General features: G+C 42.2%; 1 protein-coding gene across 20 annotated transcripts in view; it reads right to left on the reverse strand.

Moving 5' to 3' along the window:
- AKAP13 (A-kinase anchoring protein 13) overlaps window positions 1-21,798 on the reverse strand; it is a 321,124-nt gene that overhangs the window by 53,240 nt on the left and 246,086 nt on the right. For 14 of the 20 annotated variants that reach the window (XM_064569923.1, XM_064569924.1, XM_064569921.1 and 11 more), the window contains 4 exons: window positions 20,043-20,151; window positions 11,297-11,425; window positions 7,477-7,519; window positions 5,783-5,915 (listed from right to left, as the gene is read on the reverse strand). In XM_064569923.1, coding sequence (XP_064425993.1) covers window positions 5,783-5,915; window positions 7,477-7,519; window positions 11,297-11,425; window positions 20,043-20,151 — 414 coding nt within the window. The remainder of the gene's footprint in view (window positions 1-5,782; window positions 5,916-7,476; window positions 7,520-11,296; window positions 11,426-20,042; window positions 20,152-21,798) is intronic. The other 6 variants (XM_064569925.1, XM_045899456.3, XM_064569926.1 and 3 more) reach the window with 1 other exon arrangement.

Here is a 21,798-nt window from a genome sequence, read left to right on the forward strand (position 1 = left end):
TGGGGAGAGGGAAGACGATGGGATGGCAGGAAGCATTCCTCAGGGTTCCTCTCGAACTCCCTCTAGCCGGAAGTATTAACTGTCCCCCACATACACACATACCATTGTTGTCATCTAAAAAAAATTCCTGCAACATGGGCACCCCAAAGTTTGTGATCATGACAACTACTAAATGCCTTACATGTGGAATCAACGCCTTCTACGTATGTGACTGCACCTGACTCCATAATTCTGAAGCAGGAAGGGTAGGCATCACGCTTCCCGTTGTACAACTGAGAAGATAAAGATGATAAATACCAGCTCCAACTCTCAACAGCTGCTATGTGCCAAGCACGACAGCAGGCGACTTAGGCGTATTTTCTCCTAACAACCCAGTGAAGTACTAGTTATGATCTTCACAGCATGTTTGAGGAGACTCAGGGATGTTGAAGAGTGAATCTGAGGCCACATGCCAGTAACTGCGCAGGCTGGAAGTAAGATCCAGATTGGCTGACTCCACAGCTGTGCGCTCATTCACGACACTCTGTCACCAGCAGCTGGAGACGTGTACTGACTCACAAAGGGTCACTCGGCAAGTGACTGGCAGTCAACATCACAACCCTGGTCTCCCGACATCCTAATTCAGAGCCCATCGGCTATACTGAACCGGCGAGTGCTGGCCAAGTCTGATTCATGTACAGCCCTTGGTTAACTGAACACGTATAATAAAAATCTAAGAACTGAACTGTTACACTTTAGAACTGTAAAAACTAAGGAGAGAGGGAAAAAAAACAAAGTATTTCACTTTACAAACAGGAAACTGTTGTGACAATCAGTAACCGCTACAGAACGTAATCTTCTAATAACCATCAATAACAAGTGGAATTTTTTCAAGTAATTTCTCTCTTAACTAAATCTTGCTGCAGGCTTTTCTGTGCACAAACGTTAAACCGAAAAGCATCTGCCTCTTTGCTTACGAAAGCTAAAGCATGCTCCAAGAGCTGAAAAAAAATCTTCTATGGCAACTAACATTCTCTCAAGCCTCGCAATACTCATCAAATCCAATTAAATAATAAATAATACCCTCGTCCTTTGCAATTAGCCCAACTAGTCCTTCCAAGGATAAACGCAAAACAATAAACTCCCATTGTCTCTGTTTATTAGAATTTAGTGCTCTAAAGAAGTCAGACTCTTACCTCCCCGTGTCCTATGAATTTCACTGTTATGAGGGGTACTTCAGGAAACCGACCCCATTTTACCGACATGATTCGACCCCCATGCCAGGAAATGTGCTCTCACAGGAGGAGGGGCTCATGCCCACAGGGCAGAGCTCAGCAGCTTCAAGTTGCCATCAGAGAGACCATAAGAGGAAGCCAGGGACTGGTTGAGAAAGGGAAGGAGGGAGGGCTGAGGCTGCTGGTTTCCTTAAGACAGGCTTAACCATTTGCATGCTGCCGGCAAAGCCAACTACCCTAGTTACAAAGGACGCGGGAAATGAAACAAAACCAATTCCCCAAAATTTAGTGTGTGTGCACGGTGCTTCGGTTGCAAGATGGACACTCTGGAAGGACAAAGGCCAGTTTTTTGACACTTGGAAGTTAAGGAACACATCTACTTAAGACTCCTCATTATGTCGAATCATAATGTATATTTCCTAAGAACAGTGTTTGGTGAAGTTTGTGGTCAAGTGATGACCAGTTGTTTTCTCAAGTGTGACTTTTCCATGTTCAACAACATGGGGAAGTTGGAGCTCCCGGTATTTCCGGGATGGCTGCAGGAAACAACTACACCAGGGTACTAAGAAGGAACACGAGTTCTTGCTTTCCCCCACCTATCGTTTTAGACAAGCAATTACAACGAGGAGTGCAGAGAGCACTCCAGACAGCTGTAAAACAAGCTGCCGTGAAGCCCCCGTCCCGCTGCACATCTCTGATCGGAGAAGGAACCACACAGAGAACCGGATTTCACACAGACTTCAGCCTTTGCAAACACACTCCAGCGGGCACCTCCGTAAGGCTCACAGGGATAGTCCTTTTATGGGGGCACAGACCCAGGGAGGCAGAGCCTGTCGGCAGCAGCTCTGCAGGAACGCAGCCCTTGCCCCCCAAACGCCCATTTCAAGCCATTTCCGTAAAACATTTCTGACCGCGTCCTAGTTGTCTGTGAGGGGGAAAGCTCCAAGAAGAACACCAGTGTGACAGGATGGTCCAAAGGGGCTCACTCCACTCCCTTTGTGAATGGGACCACCATGCACAGTAGTGTTTCAATACTCTGCAGCAAGCAAACATACTTAGCAGGAAATGGTACTATCAGAAGATACTAAAAAGACAAAAGCAGAACCTGCCAGTCTTCCTGTTATACTTCCTGTTTAGGCTCGCCCCCTTTGAAAAAAACAATGAATACATTTAATTACTCATGCCAGATACTGCTAATTTTTATTTTTTTTACTTTTATTTATTTTTTTTAAAGATTTTGTTTTTTGACAGAGCGAGACACAGTGAGAGAGGGAACACAAGCAAGGGGTGTGGGAGAAGGAGAAGCAGGCTTCCCGCGGAGCAGGGAGCCTGATGCGGGGCTCGATCCCAGGACCCTGGGATCATGACCTGAGCCGAAGGCAGACGCTTAACGACTGAGCCACCCAGGCGCCCCCAGATACTGCTAATTTTTAAAAGCACATATGAAGGATCAGTACTCAAGTTCTCAAATCTTGTATCTATCTATCTAGAGAGAGATATAGATATATCTGTGCTACAGGCAAAATATGAGGAATTTTCTGTCTATCTCTATCTCAGTGCTACAGGCAAAGCATGAATACTTTTTTTGGCTCCTTTTGGCTCCTTAGAATATTAGGAGTGTGACATACAGACTAACTCTTAAGCACATACAATAGATTCGTATTTAATGTAACTTGATACTATTGCCCCTATTTCTTACTATCTTCTGGTACATTCACAAAAGCCAGCTATTCTACATGAAAGGTGACTCAACCTTCTTGACACATTTGGCCAGCGGGGCACTTTTCTAAACACCTGATAATGTGAAGGACTGCCATCCAGGGTTACAGATTTGTAATTTTTTTTTTAAAGTTTATTTATTTGAGAGAGATAGAGAAAGAGAGAGAGGGGAGTGAGAGAGAGAATGAGCAGGGGGGTGGGAGAGGGAGAAGCAGACTCCCCGCCGAGCAGGGAGCCCGATGCAGGGCTTGATCCCAGGACCCTGAGATCGTGACCTGAGCTGAAGGCAGGCGTTTAACTGACTGAGCCACCCAGGCTCCCCCAGATTCATAATTTTTTGAGAGTTTCCACTGCCAGAGGCAACACGAGCCCCCAAAGACCAAATGTTGAGGCCACGTGTGAAAGAGGAACCAGTCTCACTGCAAAACAGTGCTGTCGTTTTGGCAAAGGAGACGCTCGGACACAAAAGGTCAACTGATACAGTCTCTGTCAGGGATGACAGACTCCGCTCTAACAATTTCCTTCTTTTCTCCTGCCTTTCTCTCACTCCCTACTAGCAAACTCCAGTCCTCTGAGTTATTTAAAAAGTTAAAAAGATACTGTTTAGTAATGGCTAGATTCTGAGTGAGCATGAAATGAATTATACGAATTGCTAGAAGTCAGCCCACAAAGAGGTTATTTAGTTAATATTATCTAGTCTGTGACCTGAAGCATAGTTCTCTGGGCTTCAGTTTGTAAAATAAGGAGGATGGGATGAGACTTTTTTAAAAGTCAGGTTCCAGTTACTCAATTTGATCTTACATGGTTTTGTTTATGTCTGGTTGTATTCCCTCATTAATGCAATCTGTGGTGTATTCACTGCCCTGCCCTGAAAGTTAACGTGGTCACTGCAGAGATGGATGGAAAGGGGACTCGCCACTTATTTACTGGTCTCCCAATTGAAGATCCCACATTTTAAAAACAGAACAAAAACAACAACTACATTTGAAAGTGTCCAAATAGATCATAAAATTTCTCAAAATAAAGATGATGATCTTTAGTTCTTTAGGAGCACCTGGCAGAATGCTGAGACCATCTACAGACGTCATTTGGTAATAGTTGGCTAATTTACAGTGATCTTTGCAAGGAGATTTTCTTTTGTTGATGCCAACCAGTGTCCGAGCCAGAAGTGATAACTCAAAAAGATAAGGCTCTATTTCAAGCCTTGCCGCCAATCTGTGGAACACTGATAAACATTCTGCCCTATTTAACCTGAATTTTTTTAAATGATAAAACAAGGCTATGTCTAAAGTTAATACTTGTATATATGATTATTCTAGAAACAATCTGCTAGACTCCTTGCATCTTTTTCCTGTTTTTTCCTGATTGGCCCACCTTCCTCCCCTTCTGCACCTGGGCAGGAAAAATGAAAACACAATTCTGGTGGCAGGTTTTGTGGAAAAATGCCTCTGAGGATTGAACCTAGCATTTGCTAAAAGAAAGTGATCTTATTTACAAAACCTCATAAAATTCATTGGCTCTACTTCTACCAGCCCACTTAACTAAGGGCTTAAAAAGTTTGCTGTATTTTGGCGGGGGGGGGGGGGGGGAGGTTTGAGGGGAGTGCAAGGGGTGCACTTTTAAAATAATATTCTTGAGTTCAGTGTTTGTTCATTCCCTTACTTCTACGTATATACATACCAAGCACATGTATACACATGCAATATATATAGTGATTCCTTGGCAAGAGCTCCTTTGCTGATTTCCATTCAAAAGCTTTGTTTTTTTGTTATTTATTTTGCTGGCATCTGGGTGGGTGAATGGAGTACAGGGGAAGTGGGAGGCATAAAGTTTTTTCCCCACTGATGGGACACTGAATTGGTTTTGGTTTACACTGGGAATCAGTATAAAAGTAACTCTTTGTCTTCCTTGCTTTTAAAAACACATTGAAAAAAATGAGAAGAGTAGCTACCTCTATGTGGGGTATTACAGGTGGTTTTTATCTTTTTATTTTTATATTTTAAATATTCCTATGAGTATGAAAAAAAACAGACAAAAATGTTTAAGTACTTTAACATAACCTCACTCACTAAAAAGAATTCACTGCAACATGCACATCCAATTGGGACTAGATCTAGGAATCCACTCTCATCTTAAAAGTTCTTGTAATTTTCTGTGGGACAATCTTTCTAACCTCTAAATCCAAATATAAATATCTTAAATCCCCTGATCTTGGCATAAAATCCTTCAGGTACATTTTATTTTATTTATTTTTAAAGATTTTATTTATTCATTTATTTATTTGAGAGAGAGCGAGCGCGCGAAAATGAGTGGGGGGAGGAGCAGAGGGACAGGGACAAGCAGACTCCACGTTGAGTGCAGAGCCCGATCTCACAACCTCGAGATCATGACCAGAGCCGGACGCTTAACCAACTGAGCCACCCAGGCGCACCCCCTTCAGGTACATTTTAAAGCTGGTTTACCAATTAAGACATGTGCTTGAGCGTATGGAATCTGAAGCCAAAGAGGTCCAGATTTGGACCTCTGTTCCACTAACGTGGGGGGCACACAACCAGATAGGGTAGCTGACTCCCAGAAAAGGGAGATAATATCTGCCTTCCACGGCTGTGGAAAGGATTCTATAAAATAACATATGAAAAGCTCTCAGCACACAGTAAAAACCCAATCAGTGGTATCACCTTTTGTCGCCATTTTTCTTCAAATATTAGGCTATTTCAGAGATTATTTCTGGGTTTATTTCCTTATGTCCCCATTATTTCATTACTTTTTGGGTGTATGCAGGCTGTGACAGGAGTCCACGGGTGAGCAACTAAGGCGGCCACACAGGGAAGGCCCCCAACGGTACTTACTCTGCTCTTCTTACTGCTGGACATTTTATTCTTGATGTAGCTGAATGTACGACTGACTTTCGTTCCACTCTTCCCTTCAAAATCTTTCTTGGAGGGGCTCTGTGGCAGGAAACTATAGGTCTCTTCTGTTATGCTAAATAAAAACAAGGCAATTGATTTTTTTAAAAAGACTACAGAAGTTAATTAAAAAAAAAATTAAACACAGATTAAAAAATACATTTCTCTGCAACCATATACATCTGAGCTACAAGTCACAGTCAACTGACATACACACATGAGAACGGGAGGCAAGAGCAAGGATGGACAGAGGCTGCTGGGTGGCTCCACACAGTAAGATCCGAGAACAGAGCACAGCACAATGCCCACGCTCCTTGGCAATCAATCTGGTGCATACAGCTTTGCACAGTTTTAGGAGGGAGGCTACGAAGAACCTAAGTCCACCTATGATGGACTAAGTTTGGATCGTAGGAAATTCACAATGGCTCATTTCCTCAAAGAATGCTGGGCACTTGTACACACAATCCATTACACAGAAGAGGAATCTACGTGTACTGCTTTTCTGAGGTGTTCTACAAACCATTATTTTTTTTTATTTTTTAAAAGATTTTATTTATTTATCTGAGAGAGAGAATGAGAGAGAGCACATGAGAGGGGGGAGGGTCAGAAAGAGAAGCAGACCCCCCCGCCGAGCAGGGAGCCCGATGCGGGACTTGATCCTGGGACTCCAGGATCATGACCTGAGCCGAAGGCAGCCGCTTAACCGACTGAGCCACCCAGGCGCCCCTACAAATCATTATTTTAAGAACTTTTCTGCAGAAAAGTTGTTTACCTCAAGGGCCTCTGAGAGAGAACAGAGGCACAACTCAAGAGGGGGGAACAACCCTCTTCAATAGCTAAGGTCTGTTCATGTATAAAGAACTGCTTACAAAATAAAGCAGCCTGTCGTGACGATGAAGGGGAAATGGTGTGAGAACCACTGCCCTAGAGGACAAAGGATCAATAAACTGTCACAGAAATGCAAAGAGAAGCATTCATACTGAGAGTTCTGGATCACTGAGTAACAGCTTATGCCTCTGTGAAAAGGAGAGCAGCTTAAAGTGCAGGGCAACAACCAGAACCCCCATTATGCTTACATTAGAATGCTTTAGAGCCCCATAAGCATGACAAGATGAATATAAAAATAAACAATTAGTCAGCATACAAATCTTCTGCCTGCTGTCAAGTAAAGAACCAGTTCAGTTACTTGGACAGAACTGTGTACCATATCCGTGCAGGCAGAAGAAAAAGACTTTAAAAGCTTAAAATGGCTAAGGCAGCAGTAACACACACACACACACACACACACACAATGAAACAAAATGTTGTCGGGCTTAGGGACAACAATTCCTATAAGCAGAGTACTAAAGTTCACAGAGTCAAATACAAGTGTTTCCTCTCCTGAATAAACATGCAAACATGTATCCTTGTGACAGTGTAGAGAGCAAAAGTAAAAGACTCTTGAGGACATTATTTGAAAAGGCCAGAGCCTTCTTTACAAACCACTTGTAGCCATTATTCCAAATTGATTACTCAAGGAAGTAAGAATCCCATGGGCTGAATTCACTTCTTGGTTGACTTAGTTAAACGTCCTAAGACATTTTGGGTTTCCTTCATTTCATCTCAGGGAAAGGAGTAACAAAATAAACGTGCAGTACCTCTCGGTCAGGTTGGCACTGGTACCGAGGAACGGCCGTGAATCTGGAAAACAGAAACGGGAGAGAAAACGTTGGAACTGAAGGACTGTGCGTGGATGATGGAGCCGATGTTTAGAATGTTTACGACGATACGTGTAGAACAGAAAGAGCGTCTGAAAGCCAGCGCGCGGTGCCTTCTCTGTCTAAGCAAGGGTTTGGAAGAAGGAAAAATTCTACTCTAACCCCTCAATATCGGAACTACAAACAGGCGGCAACAGAGGCGAATTCCCCACGACAAAATATTTAATCCAGGATTCAAGCTAGTGAGCAAACCCCTAAACAACATTCTTTTCCTCATGTTCAAACATACAGGAAACAGGTTTAATTCCTGTTCTTGTCAATGCTCTGTTTCCACAGGCCATCTTTCTGAGATGACATCACAGGAAGAACATAAAATCGAAAATTAAATATCGTATTCTGCATGCTGTTCATTTTGCTTTCAAAGGTTTCCATACCAAAAAGTCTAGCTAATGTATATCTGATAATTTCGTGAGCATTCCTAGAAGGAAATGGATAAGTGAACAGGAAAAGAGCATCAGAGCTGGCTTGAAAGATCTTGGTCTTGTCCCTAATTTGGGGTGAGATCTTGGGATTTCATTTCCTCATCTGTGAGACGGGGAGATAAAGCACATGGTAAAGTCCTTGCCAGGCTGACACTGACAATGTGTAGGGCAGATGCATCCTTCCTCCTCCTATGACAACCAGACCATAAAGTGAAGCAGGTCATTACAAGTAAGGGCCAGGTCAGACAGCAGGGCAGTTAAGTGGAGCAAACAGAAGGAACACTACATTCTTTTATCTATGACATGTTAATAAAGCTTGAGCTACTTTAGGACTTACAGGAGAAGGTCTCAATCACACAATGATAAATGGTTTCCAATTTTTAGGAGATCAGGTATAGAAATACCAGTAGGCAAAGTCTGTTCCCAAGTACCACTGTTGTTATAATGTGAACAGGACACACACTTCTTCCTTCAGATGGGTTTCAAGGATTACTTTGAGATTATTATGATTGTTATAATTTTATATTATAATGAGATTATTGTAATATTTTAATTTGATAGAGATTTGAAGATGTTCCACTACCACATTACCAGCATTCAAAACTCTTAAATGTCCAACCTGCTCTAGATTCTGAATAAAAATGCAAAATGGTAGCTCTTGCTAAGTAAATAGCCAACAAGAAGGAATAATGCCTAAGAAACTTAAAAATCAATTCTAAGTCTTCAAAAGACTGCTCTCTGTGGTTTTTCCTTTTACGTATTTGGGTTCTTCTTCTATTTCACTTACAATGCATGGTAGTAACAACCAGTTGTGAAAGATGAACAGAGTTAAGAAGAAAATCTGGGATCCGTCCCCGAGTTCTGCATGATCTAGGTGTGAAACAGCAGTTTAACCTCAGATGCTTTAATTTACTTAAACAAAAAACCAAGAGTGTGGTTTATATCAGTGCTTTTAAAACCTTTTCTACCCAAGGAACCTTACATGGTAGAAGCAGCATTAAATTCTCTCACGCTGCCAGGACTCTGTCTGTACATGGGAGCAATCACCTTTCCCGGGAAGTTACCACCCTAGTAATATGAACAAGTTAACGTAAAATCCACAATGAGGAAAAATACCAACCAGCAAAGAGCCTGGCCAAGAATAAGCTCCTAGCAGTTTTCTGTTGAATAAATTAAAAACTGAACAAAAATGTGATTGAGTACTGGGACAATCTTTGACTCTTACAAGGATTTCCAACCTTTTCACTGCTGAAAAAATTTTAATTCATTTGCTGTGACATCTTAGATGTGGCTCTGAAAACAGTGATTAATCCACCAATGCCTGAGATTCCTAAAGTGTCATCAAGTTTTCAGAGCACCTAAGAGGATGAAATAACCAACGTTACTTCCACGGTACCATTATAGACAAAAGCGGAAAAATCTGTCACTGAAGGTGGCTTGTGAGGTGCTAGGGCAGGTCAACAGCGTATTCCAACTAGGCTTTTCTTCAAGTCCTGAAGTAACCTGCAGACCTAATATACTATAACATTCCAGGGTCAGAACTACTGGATGGACATGGTCAATATTTTCAAAGTGTGTTCCACATAATACTAGTTTTGTGAGGTGTCGTGTATAATCAGGCACATATTGTGGTTACCAAGCTAGTAAGTTTGGGAAACACAGCTCATTGAACACTGCCTTGGAAATTCACAATGTGCACATCAGCACCTGAAACCAGCTTAACTGGAATTTCCTAAATTTATGTGGCCATGAACCAACCCTTTATCTTCCTCTCCCCTCCACCTCCCTAATGCCTACTGCTATTTTTGAGTTTAAGGAACACATTTTGAGGAATGCTAGACACTTGATTCAAAGGTCCCTTCAAGCGTCCATATTTTTATGATTCCATCATGTTGGGTTAACTGTATAACCAGCTGTTTTATATTAATAATTTTGTATTAGTGGTAGAAGAAATGCCACTGGGACCTTTGTTTTAGTGGCCATAAATAGACCTATTTCCCGGGGTATCACAAATACTTTGAGCTGAAACAGGCTTGAGAATTTCTGAACACTCAAAGTTGTAAGTGGATTTTCATAACTTCCCTCCTATTACAACTGGTATAAAGTAAGTATCTCATGGTATGCCTATTACCAAACATCTTTTAATTGTGAAAAAAGGACTGAATATAATAAGACCTCCATTTAAGAGAAATTAAACTTGTTACTGTACATAAAGGTACTTTCCTGTAAGAACAATGCAAAGGGGTCACTCTGAACTTAATATTGCTTAATTATAAAATTTTAGTATTTAAATAAATAGACACTTAAATACTGTTGAAATATAGGGTCAGCAAGTGGTAGGGATTAGGGTGTTCAATTATATGAATACTGTAATTCCCTGAGACTCATATTAGTTATATGAAATGAAAATAATTCATTATTTACACCTTTATTATAGAAATGTTTTTTCCATTAAAAATAGCAATCCTGAAATATTCTAGAAGTCCTGAATAATTGAAAACAGTGATTTTTCATGGGGAGGGGAGAGAATTCATTTCCTTTCCAAGATTACCAAAACTGATACTTTATAAAGTTTTTAAACTAGGCATTATCAATTAAGGATATATTAATCTGAAATCCACACCGCAGTTTAGATTGAAAAATAAAAGTTCCGAAGGAAAGAAGGTAGGAAGAAAGGAAATGAATCTATAACGCCCACCCCCTAATTCATGGGGTGTAACCGCAAAGGAAAGGTATTTTTTCTTTCTTTTTTTTTCTAAAGTAATCTCTTTGCCCACCGTGGGGTTCGAACTCACAACCCTGAGATCAAGAGTCACATGCTGTAGCCCGTGAGGTGCCCCAAGGGAAAGGTATTTTTAAAGACACGTGTCGTCTGAAAGGTGAGAAGAAAAATGTTTAACATTAGCTTTTAAATACCAAAGGTGGATATCTAGGTGTCCCATGAGACAAAAAAAGCAAAATAAGGAAAAATGAAATTTATGTTATCAAATAGAAAGCTCTGTGAAATTAGTGCTCAGTACACACAAGGTACAAGGTGGGACAGGAACACATGCCCATGCCCTGTAGTCAGGCCACGGGATCAACCAGTGCAGGTGGTGTTCAGAAGGTCAAAATGGTTTCATCCAGGTTAATTTTCAAAGCGAAGCATGAAGACAAGTGATTTAGAAATGACGGCATGCAAGGGATAAAAGTCCCCAATTTCTTAGTTAAGCTGACAGCATTTTCAGCACTGGTCAGACTCTGGAGAATAGCCACGGACACCAAAGTTGCTTACTTACTATGCAACTCCTCCTCCTCATCACTGGAGTAAGAAGAGCCAAGAGAAAAAAGGGTTTTAGACTTAAGGAGATGTGGAGAGATGCGGACGGAGAAGGAGACCCGCCTTGCTGGCTGCATCCGCGGCTGGGCTGAGAAGTGGGTTCACAGAAGACATTAGTGCACGCAGACTGTTCCAGAACAAAGTCAAAGGCACCTCAAACCAGGCTGAACAGAATCACGTCACAAGCCTGTTTGGTTCCAGGAAAGGCTGTTTAGGCCAGCACCATATTTAATTTTCCATCTTTATTTCTGAATATGTAGAATTCCAATACAGCTTAAAAAATTCATCCAACAAAACAAACACCTACTTGCTAGAGTAAGAAAACAAGTCCATTATTTTTAACGGTCTTTTTTTTTTTTTTTAAAGATTTTCTTTCTTTATTTGACAGAGAGACACAGCGAGAGAGGGAACACAAGCAGGAGGAGAGGGAGAAGCAGGCTTCCCACGGAGCAGAGAGCCCGATGCGGGGCTCGATCCCAGGACCCTGGGATCATGACCTGAGCCGAAGGCAGACGCTTAACGACTGAGCCACCCAGGCGCCCTAATGGTCGTAATTTATAGCTGGAGTTGTTTCCTTCAGAGTGAAAACACCTGGAGGGGTGGTGTTTCTCAGGATTCTGTGTTTTGCTCTCTTCTCCCTCACCCCAAACCTCCTCACCCCCTGCCCTCCCTAAAGTACAGTCAGCATAGGATAGACTGGTGACACACACCTGCCCTCCCTTCAGCCAGAGCTGTCCTTTGGGCTCAAGAGACTGCTCCCCTCTGGGGGGGTGGGGTTGGCCCACAGGCCACGCAAACTGAGCAAGCACGGAAGTGGACTCTGCTTTTCCTCCAGACCTGCTCCTCCTCCTGTACTCCTTTGTTTGGTAAGTGGTACCTAACATCCAAAGAATTACTCTGAACAGAAACCTGGGCACCACCCTTGAAGGCGTCTGTCACGCCTCACTCAGTTCTTTTGATTCTGTATTCCAGAATTCTCGCCTTCTCCTGATCCGTCACCTCTGCTCCCCAACACTGACGTCAGTGTGGTCTCTCTGAAGTGTCTGAATTGCTCCATTCAATCACCTTAAATCACTCCACTGCCCTCAGACAAGAAACCCAAATACCCCAGGTCTTGCTTTCCACATACAAGCACACCTCATTTTACAGCACTTCGTTTAACTGCACTTCGCAGATATTGCAACTTTTACAAATCGAAGGTCTGTGGTGACCCAGTGTTGAACAAGCCTATCAGTGCCATTTTGCTAACAGCATCTCCTCACTTTGTGTCCATAAGCAGTCTTGATAATTTTTGCAATATTTCAAACATTTTCGTTATTATGACATTTGTTATGGTAATCTGTGATCAGTGATCTAATGTAATTGTTTTGGGGCGCTACACACCACTCCCATATAAGACAGTGAACTTTAGCGAGAACAATCAGCCATTACCCACCTTGCCCACCGGGCCTCCCTGATTCCTAGACACGATATTGAAATTAGGCCAATTAGTAACCCTGCAATAGCCTCTGAGTGTTCAAGTGAAAGAAAGAGTCCCAAGTCTCTCACTTTAAATCAAAAGCTAGAAATAATTAAGCACAGTGATTAAGGCAGGCTGAGAGCTAGGCCTCTCGTGTCAAACAGCCAAGTTGTGAAGGCAAAGGAAAAGTTCTTGAAGGAAATTCAAAGTGCTACTCCACTGAACACATGAATGATAAGAAAGGCAAACAGATTTATTGCTGATATGGAGAAAGTTTTAGTGGTTTGGGTCAGAGATCACACCAGCCACAACATTCCCTTAAGCCAAAGCTTAATCCAGAGCAAGGCCCTCACTCTCTTCAATTCTGTGAAGGCTGAAGGAGGGGACGAAGCTGCGTAAGAAAATTTTGAAGCTAGCAGAGGTTGTTCAGGAGGTTTAAGGCAGCCAGCCATCCCCACGACATCAAACTGCAAGGTGAAGCAGCAGCGAGGTCTCCAGAAAATCTAGTGGAGATCATTTGAATATGAAGGTGGTTCCACTACACAACGGATCTTCAGCGTGGACCAAACAGCCTTCTATCAGAAGACGATGCCATCTAGGACTTTCACCGCAAGAGAGGGGAGGCCAGGGCCTGGCTTCCACTACACAACGGATCTTCAGCGTGGACCAAACAGCCTTCTATCAGAAGACGATGCCATCTAGGACTTTCACCGCCAGAGAGGGGAGGCCAGGGCCTGGCTACAAAGCCTCAAAGGACGGGCTGACTGTCTTGTCAGGGGCTAATGCTGCTGCTGACTGTAAGCTGAAGCCAATGCTCATGTACCATTCCAAAAATCCTGGGGCCTCTAAACATTATGCTAAATCTACTATGGCTGTGCTCTGTCAGTGGAACAACAAAGCCTGGTTGACAGCACATCCACTTACAACATGCTTTACTGAATATCTTAAGCCCATTCTTGATATCCACTGCTCTGAAAAAAAGATACCTTTCAAGAACAGTACTACTCATTGATAATGCACCTGGTCACCCTAGAGCTCTGACGGAGATTGACAAGGAGATTCATGCCTGCTAACACAACGTCCATTCTGCAGCCCACGGATCAAGGAGTCATTTTGACTTTTAAGTCTTATTATTTTAAGAAATATAGGGCGCCTGGGTGGCTCAGATGGTTAAGCATCTGCCTTCGGCTCAGGTCATGATCTCAGGGTCCTGGGATCGAGTCCCGCATCGGGCTCCCTGCTCCTTGGGAGCCTGCTTCTCCCTCTGCCTTTCTCTCTCGCTCTCTTATGAATTTAAAAAAAAAAAAAAAAAAGAAAAAAGAAATATATTTCATAAGACTATAGCTGCCACAGATAGTGATTCCTCTGCTGGATCTGGACAGAGTAAACTGAAAACCTTCTGGAAAGGATTCACCATTCTGGATGCCAGTAAGAACATTCGTGATTCATGGGAAGAGTTCAGAATATCAACATGAACAGGAGTTTGGAAGAAGCTGATTCCAACCCTCGTGGATGACTTTGAGGGGTTCATGATGTCAGTGGAAGAAGTCACTGCAAATGTGGTGAAAACAGCAAGAGAACTAGGAACAGATGTGGAGCCTGAAGATGGGATTGAATTGATTCAATCTCATGACAAAACTTTAACAGATGGGGAGTTGTTTCTTATGGATGAGCAATGAAACTGGATTCTGAGATGGAATCTACTCCTGGTGAAGATGCTGTGAAGATTGTTGGAACAACAACAAAGAATTTAGAATATCCCACAAACTTAACTGATAAAACAGCAGCAGGTTTTGAGAGGACAGATTTCAATTTTGAAAGAAGTTCTGTGGGTAAGATGCTATCAGACAGCATCGCATGCTAGAGAAATCATTCATGATAGGAAGAATCAATCTGTATGGCAAACTTCACTGCTGTCCTATTCTGAGGTAAGCCACAGCCACCCCAGCCTTCAGCAGCCACCAGCCTGTAGGTAAGACCCTCCACCAGCAAAAAGATTACAACTCACCAAAAGCTCAGGTGATGGTTAGCATTTTTTAGCAATAAGGTATTTTTTTTTTAAAGATTTTATTTATTTATTTATTTATTTGAGAGAGCAAGAAAGAGCGCATGGGAGGGGGGAGGGTCAGAGGGAGAAGCAGACTCCCCTGCTAAGCAGGGAGCCCGATGCGGGATTCGATCCAGGGACTCCAGGATCATGACCCGAGCCGAAGGCAGCCGCCCAACCAACTGAGCCACCCAGGCGCCCCTAGCAATAAGGTATTTTTTAATTTAGGTATGTACACGGCTTTTTTTTTTTTTTAAAGACATGTTATTGCACATGTGACCATAGCACAGTGTAAACATAACTTTTATATGCGCTGGGAAATCTAGTAATTCACCTGACTTGCTTTACTGTGCTATCTGCTTCACCGTGGTGGTCTGGAACGGAACCGTGATACCTTGCAGCATGCCTGCACTCACTCCTGTACCGAATCCTAGTCTCCCGTTGGTCTCAACTTTGAGATTACTTCTCCCCGGTAAGCCGCCCCTGTCAGATGCTCCTGAAAAGCCCAGTGTTTCTTTCACTTGCTGCACTGATCACTTCCTATTACATGCACCTGTTCTCTTGTCTGCGTGAATGTGGTGAGGAAAGAAACCGGGCCTCTAAGCTCATCCCTCTCCTACCACTGTCTGGCCTGGGGCCTGGCACAGAGTAAGGCAAGTGCTTCCTGAATAAACAAAGTAATAAATGAATTTCCCTCTGTCAGGATTTCTGAAAGCTCAGTGTCCTAAATGGAATGAAAAAGCCCTACACCAACGTAATACCCTGCACAAAAACTAAGTGATCCGAGACTGTCTGCAGCTACATCAACGACAGAGATCAGACAGCTGCTGGCACGAATACACATACACTGGCTTTTCGGGCAGTGACGGCTAGTACCAGTTAAGGTACCCTCTTTATGTGCTTTCTAAAGTTATTTCCAAATGCAAAGCAAATTCAGCAAATGAAAATGAGCTCTCTTGCTACACAAAACCTTTTGCCGCAATTTCATGGATCATAAGGAAAAACCTATTTGTATGAATATCTAAAGGCGTATCCTCAACATGTATGCAACATATATGTTCTTTGTGATAACACTCCCTGAAAAATGAAGGGAAAATGATTTCTCATTAAAAGCCTCTGAGTTAAAAAAAAATCTATCTAACGGGTACAATTCTCCTTTTAACATCACCACCACTAACATGGTGAGGGCCCTTCCGGGGATACAATCAACCAAGCACTTTCTCTACTATTCGTAAGCATCTTCTCAGTACAAGCAATGAGATGTTTTAAAATATACTCTTGGAAAGGGATCATCTGTAATAACGGAATTATTCTGTACATGCAAAAACAAAGTTTATTATTAAGTTCAATCAAGAAATCATCTAGGTCTCCTGGCAAGCTGGGAGCCTTCGCTCCATGCTCTCTGATGCAAGAAGGAGAAATGGGGCCAAACACATCTCCGGGAGCCTCCACTCCATCAGCTCTGATGCAAGGAGAAACGGGACCAAACACATCTCTGGGAGCAGTTTCTCTAAGGGCAGCCCTCCCAGCATTTCCCCACATGATGCAGGTAGCTTCAGTGCTATTCCCATTCCCTAAAAAATGAACTGGCGAGATGCATTCGTGTTCCCCCCAAGACAGCACAGCCAAGACAGGAGTGAGGACAGCTTCCCTACCCATTGTGGTTCCCGAGTAAGCTGTCGCCTGTCTACTTTCCAAACCCCAGAAAATGACACAGAAATCCATTAGTCACCACCTTTACTCAGTGGTTTCCTCTGTATCAATGGATATGAGAAAATGATCCCAGCTTAGAAATAATGTTGAGTTTCTCTGTTTTTCTCTTCTAGAAAATGACCCAACAGGACATACCAGACAACAGGCTCAGGAGACATACATTTTCAGAAATGCCCAAATGTTAACAGCTGTGAAAGGCTGTGGCAGAAGCAGCTAATTTCTTTGAAGGAAGAAGAGACAGCACAGGTAGAAGTTGGAAGTAGTGAAATAAGGTTGAGCTTAGAAAGTACTTTGTTCCTAGACAAGTGTACTCCTAAGACACAGCCACTTAAAGACAATGAGGGATGGTGTTCTCGTTTCTTTAACGTTTACACTCTGGTCAGAGACAGACAGACTCTGGCAGCTGCTTCTTATAAGCCAGGAAATATGCTAAGGACTTGACGTAAATGCACATTTAAGCCTTATCACTTTATTACCCGTCTAATCAAGTAATTGACACACAGAATTTCACTATCTAGCCCAAGGTCACGTCACACAGCCACCAAATGTGTGCTTACAGTAAAACAACAATTAAAACGTTTTAAGTGTACTGAATGCTTTCGCGGCTTTAAAATCACTTTGTAGATGTTAGTTATGATCCTTTCAGCTAGGGAGACCATGACCAGAGATGAATCACGCAGAGTATTTAAGCGATTTGGAATGCAGTCTATGGCAAATCGAGAACTGTCCAGTGACCCTGATGCTTAAAGGCACAGCACATGGGACACAAGGTTTAGTCTTCTGTTCAACTGCCAGAAGTTTTACATCTGTGAAAAAATTTGTTTCTGGAGCAGAATAAAAACACACACTTGGGAAAACTAATTTAATTGTATATGGGGAGGGACTAAGGAGAAACAGTGTCATTAGAGTTGATTAATCCTCTAATTACAGCGTATGCTAACTCAGGGAAATTGTGGGGCTAGCTACCTGATTTACGACTTTATCATTCAAACGTGCATGAAATGTACAATGTAAGTTAGAATGAGGGTACCCTATTTTAACCAAAGGATTAAACTCTTGCTTAGAGCTCTAGTCTTGACAACAGTCTAACTCATTTCAGTACCCTCAGTGAGCGGAGCAGAACATTTCCCAGCAAGAGGAAAAGCTCCATGTGCCATAACTCCTGGCACTCTAGGACAGCGTCTTCTGGGAGTTAGCCGCATTATTTAGTGTTTGGCTAGCAACTGAAAACACAGTCAAAAACCGTCTGGCTTTTTGGAGGAAAAATTAATGAAGTGTTTCATGCACGACGCAAGAGAGTGTGTCACAAAATATAGGAAAAAGATCCCTCCATGGGACACATTCTGTTGGTGTTGGGTATCTGTTGCTATGGAGTAGACTCTCCACCATGACACCACACTCACTAGTCATGGAAGGAAGCTACAAAGAGCTGAAATGTCTCACTTTAGAGTGCTTTCCTGTCTTTGGCTATTGAGCTCTAGCACTCCAGGCTCATCAAATCCAATATTAACTATTTTGCTCTAATGATTTTCATTCCATACCAGCAAAACCTCTAACCCAAAGCCAGATCAAAACAAAACCAAAACCCAAACAAACACAGGGAAAGCTATTCCAGTTGTAATTCTGCAGGGTCACATCCGCATCTTTGAGAACATGTCATCACCAAACAGGCCAGATGTGAAGCAGTGATCATGAAAACGAGGACAAGGTTAATAGAATTATCTATCATGTCTTAATTCTACTGTGGAAGTTAAAAAGATGAGGCCTGCAGTAAGTCATCTCCCTAATGCAGGGCAGCTGCTTCTGTCCCCAACTCTTTTTTTTTTTTTTTTTAAAGATTTTATTTATTTATTTGAGAGAGAATGAGAGACAGAGAGCATGAGAGGGAGAAGGGTCAGAGGGAGAAGCAGACTCCCTGCCGAGCAGGGAGCCCGATGCGGGACTCGATCCTGGGACTCCAGGATCATGACCTGAGCCGAAGGCAGTCGCTTAACCAACTGAGCCACCCAGGCGCCCTGTCCCCAACTCTTTTAAGATGAGCTGTATCAGGGGACACCGAGGAAGCACCAGAAACACCATAGAGTTTATTTATTTCCTCTGCCTCAGCCTCCTGAATACACGGTCTTTCAGCAAATAATGGATCACTCCCTCCTTGGTGAGCATTAAATCTTTACATTGTGATCTTAAATTGTAATTACTCATAGAAAAATAATCAAGATTTTAAAAATTAAAACAAAAAGGTGGGCTTTCTCAAAGAACAAGCTGCCTTTCCTTGGCAAACATTTAGATCCAATTCAAATAATGTTTCTGAGCATCTTTTATTTGCAAAGGCCCTGTGCTTACGGGTGCCAGACATCTAACTTACCCAGCCAGCGGGTCCGAAACCTGCATATAGCTCCATTCATCATTTGCAGATGTAATTCTTTTGGCACATGCTTAACCAACTAAAAATGTATCTGTCTTTCTTTTTCTTTCATGAGCTTGACTTTTTTTTTTTAAAGATTTTTTATTTATTTATTTGACAGAGAGAGACACAGCGAGAGAGGGAACACAAGCAGGGGGAGTGGGAGAGGGAGAAGCAGGCTTCCCGTGGAGCAGGGAGCCCGATGCGGGGCTCGATTCCAGAACCCTGGGATCAGGACCTGAGCCGAAGGCAGACGCTTAACGACTAAGCCACCCAGATGGCCCACGCTTGACGTTTTTGAAGAGCTCAGGAAATAAATATTGGATAAAATTTGGATAATTGTACTACAGTAATAGAATAGAATATCTTTCAGACATAACTGTATTGTGTTTATAACTTATTCTCCAGTGTTTCAGAAAAACTTTAAAAGAAATGATGACAGAGGAAGAAAGATTGATAAAAAGTTATGACACTTTTATATAACATATATAACATGTGGGGGGACTCCAAGTTATGGTTATAATAACATTTGGGAACTCTAAGTCCCCAAACGTAATTCTTTGCACCGTTGTTGTAACTATTTTTTTTTTTTTTTAAAGATTTTATTTATTTATTTGAGACAGAGAGAATGAGAGACAGAGAGCATGAGAGGGAGGAGGGTCAGAGGGAGAAGCAGACTCCCTGCCGAGCAGGGAGCCTGATGCGGGACTCGATCCCGGGACTCCAGGATCATGACCTGAGCCGAAGGCAGTCGCCCAACCAACTGAGCCACCCAGGCGCCCTGTTGTAACTATTTTTAAAGTCTGAAATTACTTCAAAATAAAAAGTTTAAAGAAATCTGTGTCAGGTTTAGGCCTAAGACTATAATGCATTTAATGTATGAAAGAGATTTTTTTAGGTGACAAAAGGAATAAGTTCCCAAAACTGAGCTGTCTGTCACCTTCTGTGTGTAAATGAGCCATTCAAAGGAAGAGGCAGGCAAATTTTGGAAGGTAATGTTACAGGGTCTTAAAATGAGAAAAATGACAGAGAAAGTGTTTAAAATACACTTAATTAAAAAAAAAAAAAAGTAATATACTTACGGTCCAACCCAGGATGGCTGATTGTCATTAATGAGATGGATTTTGTTAGTGGAGAAGAAATGGCTGATGTACAGTAATTGAATCCCTGTTGTTTAGATCTGTGACACGGCTGTGAAGTTAAAGAAACAAAATAAATAACTGAAGAACAGGTTTTAAGTCATGTTCTTATCATTTCTAGATAAGCACAGAGCTGTACCTTCCGGCCCAACCTAGGAGCAGAAGGCAGTACACGGGAGGGGTAAGAGCACAGCTCTGCAGCTAGAGATACTGGATTCAAGTCTGCCCCTGCTGCTTGACAACAGTCTAACTCAGTCTAACTTCAGAGGAGTTACTTAGCTTTCATGAACCTTACTTTTCTTATCTGTAAAATGGGAATAATGAGAGTAGCCATCCTGTACAGTGGGTTTCATATCCCTCACAATGCCTGATAATGTTTTAAACTTCAGTACATGCTTAGTAAACATCTGCTGAATGCATAATCAGACAAAATAACTTCACTGGAAATATCGAACTACATACAGTAGCTCTTGTTCTTCGAGAATCTAAATGTCCTTTCTAGAGATATAGTAGGTATTAGTAATATTACTTTCTGATTTTAACGAGTTGGGAACAGAGCTGCAAGTAAAAGGTGTTTTAAGATCAAGAGCAAGGCAGCTGTGCATCTGGGAAGAAGCCTAAATCTCTTTCATTTCCTCTTCTAAGATTAGACTGCTTCTATAGTAACAAGAGGGGGGCTGAAACCTGGTAATTTACCTCCCTCAGTAAATCCACAGCAGCTTTGAGGGCATGTAATGCAACCAACTGCAGAAGCTCCTATAATAACACCCTTAGAAGGAGAGTCCACCAGTGTTCACTAGCACTCTTCTGGTGATGAGGGGCTCCCTCTCCTTTGTTCTGAGAGCCATTCTGAACTGTTATCTAACTTTGTCATGATTCCCCTCCCTTCATAGTAGGCTAAAATCTGCACATGCTCAAAGGCAAGCAATGAAAATCTGTTAGTACCATGAATTCAACTCAAGTGTGCCAAAGACTTCTGATTATTGAAAACTTGTTCCATGTGTAACCGTGGAGTCTGAGGCAAATAGTTGCTATGTTTCAAATACAACTGTGAGGTCTGAAAAATGACCTCAGTGAAAGGCAGAGACCTTCAGCAGGAAGCTGCCTGTAGGCAACCTGTCCAGATCAGAGATACCAGCAGCTCAAATACCCACTGAGGTTGCACACAAGACAAAAAGTGTGGGTGAGCAGACAGTTCCAGGAAGGTTAACAAGCACAGGAAAGCACGAAAATGTCCGCAACTTCATCTAGAAAGACTAAATCAGAAAAGCCATTTAAGAAAGACTTCAGTGGTAACTGACATCACTTACTAACAGACAGGGTCCTCCGTCCAATTCCTAGAAATAGGAGTTTCAGAAAAGGTTTTACATAAACAATATTAAGGAAATGAAAATGTTCCCATTTCCTCATGAAAACTCCCCTACTTCAAAAATGTGAAAAAAAGCAGTGAGACTAACAGCCAAGAATTCTGAGATTAATGCTGTCCAGCTAATGGCCAGTTATGAGGCCTCAGGCAAGTCACTTCAAATGGGCGTGAAGTTCTCACACACAAGGGCTTATGCAGAATCCGAAGGGATATATTGGCTCTAAGTCTAGGATTCTGTTCATAAACCCACAATTTTGGTATTTTGTCTGGTCTTACAATAGACTTCCAAAGGATTGTACGCACATGAAATGTGGTTTATTCTTCAGACTCTCT

The sequence above is a fragment of the Mirounga angustirostris genome, unplaced genomic scaffold (genome assembly GCF_029215605.1).
Source record: "Mirounga angustirostris isolate CCGP_5_RB_7025 unplaced genomic scaffold, mMirAng1.0.hap1 SCAF_9, whole genome shotgun sequence".
Classification (NCBI taxonomy): domain Eukaryota; kingdom Metazoa; phylum Chordata; class Mammalia; order Carnivora; family Phocidae; genus Mirounga; species Mirounga angustirostris.